The sequence below is a fragment of the Myripristis murdjan genome, chromosome 7, assembly GCF_902150065.1.
Source record: "Myripristis murdjan chromosome 7, fMyrMur1.1, whole genome shotgun sequence".
Classification (NCBI taxonomy): domain Eukaryota; kingdom Metazoa; phylum Chordata; class Actinopteri; order Holocentriformes; family Holocentridae; genus Myripristis; species Myripristis murdjan.
In genome coordinates this window covers 23,764,548-23,779,815 of record NC_043986.1, presented here as the reverse complement: position 1 = coordinate 23,779,815, position 15,268 = coordinate 23,764,548, and the positions used below count along the sequence as shown (strand labels likewise).

The following is a 15,268-nucleotide window of genomic DNA, read 5'->3' as shown; positions in this document are numbered from 1 at the left end:
GTATCAACAGGCGGCGTTCTCGTTCAGCACTCAGCCCTCCGCGCGCACTCCTCTCACAGGATCGGATTGACACGCATCTTAATTAAACATTACACACGAACAATTTCAAGATGTATATGCGGGGAGGCTGCGCGCTTTAATTGGTACTTGTGTCGCCGAAATGCCGCGCCATTAGCATATGCAGCAGTAGGCACGTCGGGGTCAGAAAGCAGGGGAGGGTAGAGCGGAGACAGGATGAAAACGGAGAGTAAAAGAAAATCATATCCTTTCCAAAAAAAAAAAAAAAAAAGGAAGTGAGTGTAGGCAGGAGGGGGGTGGAGGGTCTGGGTTGACGGCTTGTCTTGGGGTAATGAAATGATAATAAGGGTGCTGATGGGGAAATGGACGGCCATTGTGGCTCTCATGCTGGGAGTGATCATTGATTTTCTCCTCTGTTGACTGGACTTTATTACTTTGCGCCTCTGCCAGGCGACCGCATGATGTCCCTGGCGCAACATCCTCCCACGACCGCCCAGCCCTGCTCTAAAAAAGAACCAAAAAAAAAAAAAAAAGCGCACAAATTCGAGCGCACACAAATACAAACAGACACGCACGCAATTACGCACACTCCAAGACACTACAGAGAGGGTAGGAAATGGAGAAGAGAACAAAAAGAGAGAGAGGGAGAGAGGGAAACAGACAGAAACAGAAAGTGAGCCATGCTGTTGAGACTGGAGGGATGGACGAGAGGTTGATTTGCAGCAGAGCGCGGCCGGGGGGGGGGGGGGCTTTTGTTTCTGTCCACCCATGTGAAGTGAGGGAGAATGAGAGGGACGGGGCAAGGGGAGGGGAAGTGTGGACAGGCGGGGATGAAGTGGCAGACTGCGTGGGAGTGGAGCCTGGCGTGAGCCTGCCGAGCCCGTCTGTCAGCTCTTACCTGGGTCAGCCAGACAGCCACGTCACAGACACAAACACACACACACACACACACACACAACCGCTTGAGCACTTCTCTATCTCCATCTACTGTGTCTCATTGGCACTACCAGGCGGCGAAAAACAGCCAGACGGAGAGATGCGCCACACACTGTCAGTCAGTTTGATAGAAGGCCTGGCAGCGGCACGCCGAGGCTGGGTGGCTGGTGCTGCTGGAACACAGCTTTTATCACACTAATGCACTGATAATCTGTACACATGGCTAGCTTTTCTCTCGCGGATACATTAATCCGCGGGTGTGAAGGACTCCACACCTGCCAACTGCATCTGCGAGCGTCTGGATTGTGTGTGGTCGCGCGCGCGTGTGTGTGAACGAAAGCGCGCGCCTTACCCAGGTCCATGTCGACGGCGCGGGGCCGCTGAGAGTAGGGCATGTTCTTGTAAACGGCGTCCAGGATCTTCTCCTTCACCTGGGTGATGGTGTCACAGTTCAACACCTTGACCGGGATTTCCGGGCTGTTCTCGTTGTCCGGGTTCACACAGTTCAGGATCTGGATTACACAGATGAAGAAAACGGGACACATAATAAGACAAAGAGGAAAAAAAAACACAGCGGGAAAGGAGGGAGCCGAGGAAGAGGTTCGAGATGTCCTGTCATGGCGTGGACCTGGGTCTGGCTCAAGGCTTTTCCCCTCATTAGAGTCTGCTCGGAGCATGGCAGGAGCTCCGAGAAACCATTTCCGTTCTCGCTGGCATCCTGAAATCTAATTTCACACCTTCGGCGGGACACCAATTTCCAGCTCTGCCGGGGTATTAGCACGTAATGAGCCAAATTCCCAGTCAGAGCAATCAGAGCATTGTCATGTCACATGCTGGCTGTTTGAGTGTTTTTTTTTTTTTGTGTGTGTGTGTGTGTGTGTGTGTGTGAGTGTATGTGTGCATGTGGATTGTTTGGTGTATTCCCATCTCCACAGCCACCTGCCCTAATGTTGGACCAACACTGGAGCCTGTGGGATCATTAGTTAATTTCCTTCCTACACAGAAACAAAGGAACCCAACACAACAGACAAAACTGTGGCATATCAGCGTAAAAAAACAGGCTTGTGCTGAACCGCGAAAGGAAAAAAAAAAAAGTAGATTTGAGAGAGGATGCATGCATGTGTGTATTCATGTTGTAGGCTCCTGTTGGGATTGAAATGTGTTGACTATAACGGGGAAAAAATATCTTTGTGTGTTACAACTTAGTCGCACGTTCACGTTTTCCCTAAAATCAAAATGTTTAAGTGTAAAACAACCGCATGCATGTGAGCCTGTGTGTGTGTGTGTGCGCATCTGTGTGCGATCTCTCCGTGTGCCTTGTGAAGTGTGACGTACCAGGGTTTTGTACTCGATCTGCTGGCGGATGAGCTTGTCTTCACTCAGGGAGTAGCGGGCCTCTCCAGTGATGGCGTCGATGGGTCCCTTCTCCATCTGCTGCTTGATGGCGCAGTACAGCATGAACAGAGGCTCTCCCGCACACTCCTGAGAACACACACACACACATAAACATACATACTCATGTGAGAATGTGTTAAGACAAACACACAAACTGCATGAAAACTTGGCTCACTTACACACTGCATAACCAGTGTTGGGAAAGTTATTCAAACATAATGTATGAGTCATTAGTAATAGTACTCATACTTTACTGACAGATTTTTTTCACAGCAGCTATTTTCACATGATTAGCAGGAAAACACAGGTGTTCCTAATGACATGAATGAAGTTTCCGTTGCATTTAGGTCAGAGGCAGCGCCCTGCTGTGTTTCATGCTGCTTCACCAAAGACAGACTCTGCTACATTTAATGTAATCGTTCAGATTCTTCCCCATGTAGTGATGTGTGCTCCTCCATGCAAAATGATGGAACTGAATATGGGACTGGAATGACACTGTGCGGTGACGCAGCGGCAGCGCTACGGTGGAAAACAATTTCGCTGTTTTCGAAACCAGCATGGCTGAAAAGAGCGCTAAAAGTGAAACCAAAAAAAATGTGTGTTGTTGTGTATCCTTCCGAAACAATTTTTCAACTTTGTATCGCCGCTCAAAATCATGTTGTTTCCCGGTCTGTGTACTTCATTCATTTTGGAGCAGCACACTGCTAATGAGGCTCCAGTTCTTGTGTATGGGAGGGACCAAATGTGGTGGATGGCTTAGACTTGCTTCGACCAGCAAATAATATGGGTAAGAATCTTATAATCATTTTAAATGAAATGCAATTTTAATTAATGTCATTAGAAACATCTGTGATTACCCTTCTATTTCATGTCAAAATGGCAGCTGTGACAAAGGTGTATTACTCAAAAGCTAAGTTGCATTGCTAGTTGCATTACTGTCCATTACTCCTATGACAAAAAAAAAAAAAAAAAAAAAAAACTTTTAATTTGCTTTCATTCTAAACTAGTGGGGAGCTCAAGGTTTCCAAATATACCGAATGTGTCCTGCTGAATTACAAGGAAATGTTTATAAAATGATGCACAGGACATCTGTGGATATTTTCTATCTGACATAATGCTGCAGCCATCAAACCATGGCATCTTTGGTTTGAATATTCCACTCAATATAAGCGTGATGTAGCCTCAATGATGCTTTGTAGCCAGCAGATATATGTGCTATTGTTGTACAATATGAGGGAAAAAAAATCTTTTCTGACTTGCCTGCCCACATTTAACCTGCCTACATTAAACCGAATGGACAAAAAAAATGAGGAGAGAAAAGAAAAATGTTGGAGGGTATAATAAGTGCTGCAATAACAAATATGGGAATAGCAAGTGTGATTTAATTACTGAATTTGAAATTGTAATTTGTTGCACTAGTCCTCACTGAAAAAAGTGGTCACATTAGTTTAAGGCTGCACAAAAGTGTGCATAACTTATTATACAAGCACATATTTCAGGTACTTATTCACATGTGTTATGCTGGATGGTGTTTTCTGGCTTTGTGTGTGTGAGGTAACATAAATGTGTGTTGCTGCCCATCCAGGCTCTGTGACTAGTAGTAGCCAACAGGGGAACATAGATTACAAACGTGACTGTAATACAACAGAGCCATGAGACTTCATGGATACAATACATACAAACACAGGCAAAACACAAGCAAACACGCAGACACGTGGTATTTTGCACTGACCTTAAGAAATTTGTGAAGAAGGAAGGCGAACCAGTTAGTCAGCATCTTCTCTGCAACTGACTCCGTTCTGAAATGACAGGGAAAAAAAGGAGTTCAACCTTGTGGTTAGATATTTACAGTCATCTGATATTCCAAAACCTCCACATGATAAAGTAGCTCCATAGTTTATGAGGTTGTAAAGATATGCAAGACTTTAGCGGGGTCATCTTGGAATTACGAGCACATTACGGCGTTGCTGCGGCCTGTGTTTTGCCTGCAACACCGAGCTTTGTGGTGAGTCAACTGAAGAGAGCAGAGCGGAGAGAGGGCGTCCGAGTATGTGTGGCTTGTGTGTGCACGCGAGGGTGAGTCGCGTGTTTGTGTATTTGCATGTGTGGCGGAGAGTGTGTGTGTGTGTGTATGTGTGTTCACGTGTGGTTGAACACAGCAGGACCTCAGCAGCTGTGACAGGCCTCAGCTGTTGAGAGAAAGGAGCGCTGTCACAGCCAGGTAACGGCTGATCACAGCCAAAACTACCTCTCCTTCTCTCATCTCCTCCTCTCATCTCCTCTCCTCCCTCATCGCAGCCTCCTCTCCCTACCCAGCCAGTCACTCGCACAGGTAGAGCCGGCTGCTGGGCTTGATTGGGCATGAAAACACACAAGTGTGCAGTGACCTCTGGACAATCTCCACTTCTCCGAGAGCGGACTGTGCATCGCTCTCTTTTATTATCCCTCCCCGTATCTTTTTTTTTGTCCGTGGCAGGCAAACATCCCACTCATCAGAATCATCATGGGAGTGAGAGAATAGAGTGTTAGAAGTTAGACTTATTACAGAAAATAAAAGAAACAAGAGGAGTGAGAGAAAGAGAGAGAAATGAGACAGAGAGAGCTCCAAACAGCCAGGTGGGAATGGTTAAGGAGCATAAAAGATAGATGAAAGGGTTACTAGCAAGGAAAAGCACCTGAGGTGAATAGCAACAACATGCTTCCACCTCATCTTGTAAAAACGACTCTGTCTTGCTCTCTGCCCTCGTCTGTTTGGCTGTGGCACGAGCCTGCATGCTGATTGAGTGAAAAACACTACCTGAAAAAAAAAAAAAACACCACTGACTGTCCGGCTGCTTTGGAATGGGCTTCCTTGTGATTTTCTACCCACCAGCCTCTGCAGCTCAAACATAGCTACTCCACGTCCGAATCACAAGTTAACATGACACGGTAAATACATCACAGACAGTATCGGTCTTTAAAAACCGTGTGACAGCTTGGATGTGACTGTCACCTGGTTATTATGCATGATCCCTTCCCATCAGCTAGCTTCTACAAGTGTTACCAATTTATTTGGCGGAGCATTCAAAAAAAAAAAAAAAATGACCCTCTTAATGTACCAGGAAATTACTGTGATTACTCTGGTGGATATGATGGGGGGGCCTTACAGCATACTGTGCTGAACTGGGGATTAGCAGGCATCGGAACAGCCAGGTATTAAAGACAAGCTAGAGGGCTTCAGTCTCCTCAGAGCTAAAGAGTGCTGGGGATGATTATACCTATTCATGTTCTGAATGGACCTAAAGGGAGATTATGACTATTATGGAGATAATTGCGTTAACTCGTGTTTGAGGGCTATAAGCAACACCGAGGGGCTGACGCACGTGTCCCAGTATGAGCTCAGGGAGGTTACAGCAGGCAGCACTTCAGTCACCGAGACAAGAAAAAGTGCTGTTCATATTTTGCTCTGTGTCATTACTTTGAGACTGACTTAGAGACTCGGTTCTCCGTCTTTCACATACACACACATGCAGAACCCCAGCTGCGGGACAGAAGAGCAAAGGTTACATTTTGCTTTGGCTGATGTGCAGCTGAGTTGTGATGTTGTCTTGCACGCCTGGAGGCTATTCCTCTGTGGATGACTGCTGGCCTATTGGTCTATTGGCAACTCGCTGAGAGGACGGAGAGAGCCGGGTGACAGTCTATTTGAGGTGCGATGTGCCAGTTCGAGGGGGACTCAAGCATGGAAGAAGGGGTGGATTGATGCAGATTAACTCACCCAGTTTCAACTGCAGGATGGTAGAAATACACATCTCTAATCTGACATATACAACATATACTGTTATTCTAACATACAGAGTAGGGAAGTGAGGACATCATCACTACTTAGCTGATGGTTTCAGAAATAAAGGACCCAATGAGAAAATATTTACAGCATCATACACAATCTACCATTACTTGGAGATTGGTTATGTTTCAAAAGTGGAATCATTACTTGATTAGCCCAGCCCCAACCTCAATGCAATGTTTCCAATGGGCAGCAGGGGGCGACTCCACAGGCTCCGAAAGCAGAAAGGAAGCAGGCTCCATAGACTTCCATATTAAAATGGCCAGCGTCACAGCAGAAATAAACATATTTACTGGCTGGTTCAAAAAACGGTTTCAGTCTCGATAGCTAATTTCCCCCACCATGATTACTGCACTGGAGGTGAACTTTCATACAAGTCATCTGTTTAACTTACATTAAGGCTTAAACTTAAGTGTAATTAGGGGGTGTCTGCTTTGAGTGACAGGTGGGTTAGGTCCCTTTGCAAAGCATATCGATGGCACCATATATATTGTTCACGTGAAACAGCCATTGTCTTAAATTGCAATAAATTTGGAATGAGCTGCAGTCAACCCTGAAATGGTGTAGTGAAACTCCTGAATCAGCTGATAATATATTCATGCAAAAAAAAAAATCGGCAATTTAATATTGTTCATGTGACACAGCCATTTTGAGTTAGTAGTGTGTGATCAATTTGAAACGTGACTTTGCCTGACAGAGCCACGTGCAGACCAAAAACCAAGATGGCGAGGAACACAAAATGCACTTTTGGAGTCCACAAACCAATGGGTGACGTCACAGTGGCTGCATCCATTTATACGTCCATTGGATTAAAATCCATCGGATTGAAATCCGGACTCGGTAAATGTAAACAACTTAAGCACGCTAGCAGGGTTTAAGGTCTATTGTTTGCATTGTTGGTCTGTTGGAGTCTGGAAGATTGAGGGTTTAGTGGATGTCTTAGCCACGAAATCACAATTGTGCCAGCACAGGATTCAAAAAATATATTTAGATAAAAATTACCATTTAAGACAGATCATCAGAACACTGTTTACTGTGAGACTGGATTAGAATATACAAAACAGGAGTTGAGGATAAACCAAAAATCTGTAGAAATAATTAAAAGAGAGTTTCAAAACATGTAAAAGGAAAACCGGAGACCCTCACTTGTGAAACTAGTGTGACGCAGGTCCTTTGCTGTTCCATACACCCAGACAGAAAGACACATGCACTATGCAAAACCCTCATCCTCAAACATGATGAGGAGCCGCTACAAGTGCTGCAGGGTGTGTTTTCACGCTGGATAAACCTAAGTATGTTGTGGATTATTTTTTTTTGGGACAATATCCTAAATCCCTCTGTAATTGCCCTCATTCCTCTGTGAGAATTTACCCCCCTTTGTCCTCTCCATGCGTACCACCCTCCCCACCCAGCTTGTATGAGACTTGAGCGCGTTAGAAGTTAATGGAAGCTAAAAGCATTTTAATAAGCTCAGCAAGTCCCGGAGAAGGGAGTCAAATAAAGCCTTTTGTGCTAGGGCTGTGTTGAGTCCCCCTTAATATCTCCCCATTTGAATGTTGGGGGGAGACTCTCACTTTGTTCTCCTCCTTCTCCTCCACCTCCTCCTCTGCCTCCACTCCTTCTTTCTATTAATTGCGTTTCATTAATGAACATCGGGATTTCATTATCCCACATAGTGTTTAAGAGGGGCCTTGCTCCCTCCCTTCACTGCTTTCCTAATGGTAACTGGGTGGAGGGGGGCGAGATTAGCAGGCAGTGGAATGTCTTTCAATGAGACTGATGCTAAACACAACACTCTCCCTCTTAATAATGCCGTACTCTATTGCTCTGCATGGGCGGAAATCTCATTACAAAAACGCTGAGGAGAAAAATAATACAAGATTGAAAAGTCTCAAGGTGATAGAAGCAATGTTCTGTGCTTCCATTAAAAGAACATTAGAAAGAAGAGAAAGAGAAAGAGACAGGGGGAGGAGAGCGGTGGCGGGAAGCAAAAACATAAGATGGAGAAGCGATGGATAAGATGGAAAACAGAGTTTAATATAAAAACGGAGCTATTTGTTATTCTGTTTTTTTTTTTTTTTTTTTTTTGGTGGGGGGGTCACCATGTCAGAGGAATTTCTTTTATCATAGACAGGAAGAAAGAGTGAGGGAGTGAATGCTGTGAAATGACAGGAGCCATAAGGAGAGATGGAGGGCTGGAAGGAGCGCAGGGAAAGGCAGCGCACGGGGAGAAAGCGAGCGCAAGAACATATTTCACTAATGGTGCAAAAATACAATCCAAACACAATGAGGTGCGGCATCGGTTCCACTGAGGCAGAGATGAGCGCATTGGAAAGGGAGGAAATCAAACACATTGTTAAAGTTTAGATATTGCTTTCAAAAAGCTTTTAGGAGAATGTAAGTGTCTGCGAGCTAAAAACTTTCCCCACCAAGATAAAGGAGGCGGAACACATCACAAAACTTTAAATACCAAAGAGACCAGGGGCTCTTGGAATAAAATGCCTCAGAAGAGCATGAGTGCACCCTTCAAATGTGATTCAAAGAACTTAACTGACTGAGAAAAGCGGATCTTTGGTACATAAAGAGAAGATACTATAGATAATATTATTTGCCTTCCCGGAATTGGTATAATAGATGTATGGTGTAATGGGATAGCGAGAAAAAGTCCTGTCTGTGCCATTAAACAACTATAACATACACACTCACTGCCCTCCGGCATCCAAACACATTCAGCACATCATTATAGTCAGAGGCAATGACATGAGTCAATGTCTGCTGCTTGTGTTGTACACTCACTAACCATTCGGCTGCTGACTGTTTCCTCAAATCAATGGCAGCGGTTTGTTTTTCCATTCTGCTTCTCTGTGCCTACAGGCTGTTTATGCATTTTCATTCTATGATATGTAGTTTCACCTCATTCAACTTTTTCTCAGCAGAGACACAGAAATTCCAGCGAATAACAATTTTAATAAATTTTGCATTGGTGTAGATGTGCATTTGTGAAAAGTCTTGGAGAACTTGTTACATTACAACCGTACAGCCATTAAAAATAAATCGTGAGGTCGTAGCATTATCGATTGAGAAAAATCTGTGTTCGGGTACTTTAATGTTGCTAAAAAAGCAACCATTTTGCCATGCCTTGCGGATGTTGATTATTCTTATAATTACTGTCTTAACACTGTATGTCCATGTCTTTTTCGATGGCCGCCTACATCCTGTAATTAGATTTACAGGGTGATAACCAGAATGGCAAACAATATATTTTTTATTTTTTCAATTTGTTTTTACAGCAACAGAAGAATCAGTATAAACAGTTATGCAATATATGGTCTTGCTTATTTGAAAAAGTAGCCAAGTACATGGTTACTTGAATTAAAAAACAAATGTGTCAGGTTATTAATAGCCACACAAAGGTAAGCTGAAGAGTCGAATAAGATACACTGAACATTGTGTGTGAACTAAGCATATTAAGTGCCACAAAGTCACAGCAGCTGGGCTCATCGTGTGTATCCATGCAGTGCCTTTGCAGAAGAATGCTGACATATCAGCAATTTTGTTTAATCTACCTTTACCACTGCAAAACAGGACACAGCGCCATGCTTCTCAGCATTTCTTATCAAAACTACACCAACTATTAAAGCCACATGTTCAGGAATATCTCCATATAATGCACAGACTGCACTGTAAACTGTCAAATAGCTAATATCTGTTCCAATAAAGCACAGAGAATGCATCAGTCACTCAACACTCAGATACATACATGTGATAAAAGGGACATCTATCAGGAGATAATCTGCCTAACGAGGGACAGAGGGCTGTGTGAGAGGAATACCGATTTTTAAAATAAGAGTGAGGCTTGCTGGACACATATGGAGATGGAGAGAGGCAGGCAGGGGGACACATCACAGCTGCAATGTTAATCAGCGAAGGAGGATACATGCAGCATTGTTAATGTGTTGCACGTGTAACGTGGGGCATTTGACGCAAAGCAGGATCAGAAAGTCACACAGATAAATGTGGAAAAGATTCAATATGTCCCGTTTTGGTGGTCGTGATTTGAATGTGTAAAACAAAATGTGCATGATTCAGTCACGCATGTTGACAATTGTTAATACTGAAATTCCAGAGGACACTTTCCATTCTGCACAATTTCCATCCCCATTGTGGCCCCTAAATTAAATGCTGCATACAAAGTACACTTCTGGGCTGCTATCAATCCTCACTTGTCAACTAAAACACGAGAAAAAAAAAAACCTAGAACAGCCAGGGCTGTGCTTGCTGACCCTGTCCCTAGATATGCTTAGTTGTTGCCACAAGCAGGCTCCACTATCTTACTACTGAAAGACGTCAGTCAGCAAGTCAGTAAGTGAGTGAGACCAGATCCTCCATACCGCGGGTCTGGCAAAAAACTTTGAGAGACTACTGGAATTATCAAACAAGACAATTAGCCATGCTATCATTTTAGTTATTCAGTTCCAGTAGAAATTGTGAATTATAGCTGACGTAAAATCCATCACTAAAGGTCAACTGTGCAGCAGCACGGAAATGTCACCACAAATACAAGCTTTGCAATGTCTGCAATAATGTGAAATGCAGGTAGTTTCATCAGACGGCAATAGTTTTAATCATCATTGTGAATTGGTGAATGCAACAAATATATATCTATATGAAAAATATCTCTGTCTATCTATCTATCTATCTATCTATCTATCTATCTATATGTGGACAATTTGTTAATCGTGCTTTGTGAAATACTATATATTATATTATTATCATTTGTTTTCTCTGATTTAATCCATAGGTTCTTCTTCTTCTTCCTATTCTTCTGCTTGGTCTACCTCTGCCCTCATCTGTCCTCTCCTCTCCTCCGCTGCTCCCTCTCTTTTGTGGCTAGCGGTGGCACGGTGCTCCATCTTCTGAATGGAGCGCGCTGCAGGAGCTTGGCTCAATAATTAAGCCCCCCCTTGTTGGTGCAGCCACATCACACCACAACACTGCCTTGTCACAGCCTCCCTGTGCCCCATGTACACTTACCTACACTCGCTTCCTCTTGCACAAACACACTCTCGCACTCACAGGGGCACACACACATACTCCATTACAATATTACGTACAGCTTTGAGTCGATTAACAATCACGGAGGGACCATTGTGCGCATTAATCTCACATTAATATTGCAGGACAGCGGGAGGACTTGAGAAGGACATGCTAAAACATTGGGACAGATGGAACTATTTTTGCACATTCATCTGTAGCACGTGCTTGATAATGGTTTTCTCTTAAAAGGTCGACTATGCCAGCTTGTGGACTTGTTCTCCTCCAGAGAAAAGCATTCGATGACAGCGGAGTGGCGAGAGCAGCAGAGTTGTTCATTACAGCTCAAACATGTCTTGGGATGCACTTTCCACCCGCTGTAATATGGATGAGAACAGGAAGTGGGTTGAGTGACCCGCAGAGCCCTTCCTGTATGTTGGCTCTCTCCTCTAGCCATGTAAACATGGCCCAGGGACTGCAGACTCACTAATAATTCATACAGTTCGACTTAGGGAGCAACTGTTACAACTAGTCCACTACTGCTGATGGTACACTGGATTCTAATACAGTCAACATGACCTCACCCACAGCAGCAGCACATTAGGATAGCATGCAAGGGCACACGTAAATCCAGTCTGCGAGTGGGGAAAAAAAGAAAAAGAGAGATTTTTTTTATTTCCGTGCCTTACGTCCATCATTCCTTTCCTGTGAACCCTATGAACTATCCTTTAAAGTCACAATGAGGTGACAAATGACTGAAAGATGACTTTTTTTTTACTCTTTAGGTAGCCTCCCATTCCAGAATATTAAAATATTACATATTATACAACATTTTGATTTCTTGTATTTTTATATGAAAATTCCATTACTTCTACATCCTGGAAATTTAAATCAATAAAAATATATTGCATTTTTTAACTATCACATCCATGGCTGCCATCAAAAAAGTGAGCATCAAATTAGGTAAGCAAGAGACTCTCAAAATACCATTTCAGTGGGACTTTACAATAAATTGTTTCTTTTTTTTTTTTTTTTTTTTTTTTTTGCTATGAATCATTTTGCAGAAGTAGGCATCACTCTTCAAACGGAGGATATCTCATTTGAGAACAAAAACCTCCACATAAACACACACGTAGCACACAGACACACACAGCTTACCATCACAAAAACAGAGGAATCTGTCTCCATGCTGCTAGTTCATTAATACCAGAAGAGAGGGGGTCTTAGCCAAAATAATAGCAAGCATTTCACTATCCTATTATATGTGATAATAGACGGAGGAGAGGCGCATGGAAAGACAACTGAACGGGAAAATGGCAACAAAGCACAGCCCAGCAGCCCGGCTCTACGCCTTGCACAAACACAATTACTGCTTAGAGATGTGCTCAATTTGACTATCATTGCATTAATGTGAGCGTGTGTGTGTGAGTCAGCTGGCTGGCTCGGGGTGTCTAAATACTGTCGGCTTTCCTCTAAATAGGCGAATGAGGAAGACAACAACAGCAAAGAGCCATGTCAAATCGATAATCCCTTAAATTCCTCAGAAAAATGGGGGTTGTAATCTAAAAACTATAGGACACTTAGCCCTTCAGGCTGCTACGGCAGGACCCGAGGATTACACACCACTGTGTTCCTAATAGGAGAGGATAATGAAAACTTGAGGGTGACATGGGGCCCTGCTGTCATGCGAAATAACAGCTAAATCCAGGTCCATTTGTTGCTGTCTGTTGCCCGCGTCCACTCCTCTGTCTCTGTTTCTTTGTCTGCACAGTTTGTTCTGTCTGGCATGTATTTACTTTGACTATTAATGATGTTTTTTTTTTTTTATAAAGTAGAAAGCACTGAGGCACATTAATATCAGAATGCGAGCGCTGTCTGAAAGTATAGTCTCGCTCTCATCCTTTCATACTCAGGCACTATAGGTGTGAGTCTTTGGCATAACAGCGACGTGATTCTATTTATGATCTTCTATTTATGATTTATCCCGAGTTGGCGATTCGATTTGAGAACGATTTTCTGCTTTGGAACAACATCTATCAAACAAATATGCTCAATAACGTAAGACTATCCTTTTTCTTCTGAAACATGAAAAAAATTGAGCTGAATTACTTACGGTGCATTATTTATTGTAAAAAAAAAAAAAAAAAAAAAAAAAAAGGTGAAATTTATAGTGGTCTGTTGGGTCACCACAACATTAAGACCTTTTTTTGAGAATCATGAACAATTCCATTCAAAGCATTTCACATCAATTTAGGCCAAAGTCAGAGGGATTTATTCTTCTTTCATTCCATTGTGCAGTGATCCTGCGAGCTAGCTCCGGCAGATAACTCAAGTCATTTTGACATCCACATCAAACACTCCATCCCACTAAGGCGGTCCATTTAAACCAGGAAAGCATGCTTATTCGCCCTCTGCTCCTACGTGCTGCTAACCTGCAACTGCAGTTTTCACTCCCACCTCCACCCCAGCATCCACCTGTAGGCTCTGATTACACCTTAATAAGGGGGTAAGACGCCTGTTGCTGCTCCCTGTTTGCCTCAGCTTGCTCAGCCACGAGCTCACAGGGAGTGATCAAAACAGAGCCACAGCATTTTAATTCTGCATAAACATTTCATTGTATTGATAAACATGTTTACATGACTCGTCTGGCTGAAATGTATTTCCTTTCACAGCCTGATGCGATGACTGATGTTACCGGGTCTGAAACCAACCTTTTTTTGAATCGGTGAACGGTGGATGAAAAAAATTCTTTCTCACACAATATGAAAATGGAAATGAAAAGTTGTCTCCCTTTTTCCTACATTTTTTTTTTTATATATATATATATATATAACTGTGATGTGTAACCAGATTGTTTTGGACAGCTGGCAAACGTTAGATAACTGGGCCTATGATTTTCACAGAAATGTGTAAGCTAACATTAGGTTTCTGCTCGATACCAGGTGTTTTGACTGGTGATGGAAGACGTCAAATCAGAAAAGGAATGCAGGGACACGTGGGAGTTGAAGTCTTGTGCTCGGTGATTGCTGTAACCATGTGAATTAAAGCGTATACCTTGCTGTTTTTTGGGCGATGTGTCTAGCAAACTGTTTAAATGACACTGACATAATCTTCCTGCAGTTGGCGACTGGCTGTGTGCTAGTTTCAGAGCCTCAGTTGAATTTGTAATCAGTGCATCGATGCAATGAATGAAGCGTTACACCTCTAACCTGAGCTGGATTATCCATTTATGGCATCAGGTGAGTGCCTGGTGGCAATGGCAACAGCGACGACTAAACCTCTAAAATGTTTGTCAGATGTTCTACATATATTATTTGCTGGAGGAGGTGCAAAAAATGGCAGGAAGGAAAATAAAGTCCTTTATGAATACTGTGTCTGCCGTTTCTGACCAGGAAAATGAAAACGTGCATTTTTGTTTGTGGATTTTGGAAATGAAAATCAAATCACTAATCTGTTCCTTTTTCCTTTAATTTCTGTTTCTGTTTCAACAAAACCACCATAATGTCTAAAAGACCTCACATTGCAACACACTGTCTGAATGTGCTGCTCCCTATACCTTTACATCACATCAGCTGGTGCTCTGTGACCACTCAGCTGTTGAAATGGTCGCTGGCAACAGTGGTTATTGGGTTTGCATTATTCGTTATATGGGTGTGATGTTTTTTTTTTTTTTAGACATATGCTGTTTTGTAATGTTTTGCATCTAGGAGTCCTATGGACCATTTATAATTGAAATAATGATGTTTAGCATGACATGTTGCATTGGGATGTGGGATGTGTAAGGACACCCTAGGGGGGCACCCTAGGGTACCACACCACGTTAATCCGGGCCTGCCTCGAACAGGCACACACACAAACTTACACACACACACACACATACACAGGGCAGTCAAGTTTCTGAGTCCTCAGGAAGCCCGTTCCCATGGCCTGCACTCAGAACATTTTGAGTGGACTGTGGTTTGTCATTGCCTAACCTATTCCTAGGCCTACAGAGCCACTGAAGTAAGTGAGGACACTTGGGCAAGGACTGGTATTTAAAGATTTAGTACATCATCCCAA

General features: G+C 43.1%; 1 protein-coding gene across 1 annotated transcript in view; it reads right to left on the bottom strand.

Moving 5' to 3' along the window:
* The window catches only part of plxna2 (plexin A2), a 172,015-nt gene that overhangs the window by 27,180 nt on the left and 129,567 nt on the right, over window positions 1-15,268 (bottom strand). The window contains exons 22-24 of the mRNA XM_030055804.1: window positions 4,082-4,148; window positions 2,290-2,436; window positions 1,307-1,466 (exon numbers count right to left, since the gene is read on the bottom strand). Of these exons, the coding sequence (XP_029911664.1) occupies window positions 1,307-1,466; window positions 2,290-2,436; window positions 4,082-4,148 (374 nt within the window). The remainder of the gene's footprint in view (window positions 1-1,306; window positions 1,467-2,289; window positions 2,437-4,081; window positions 4,149-15,268) is intronic.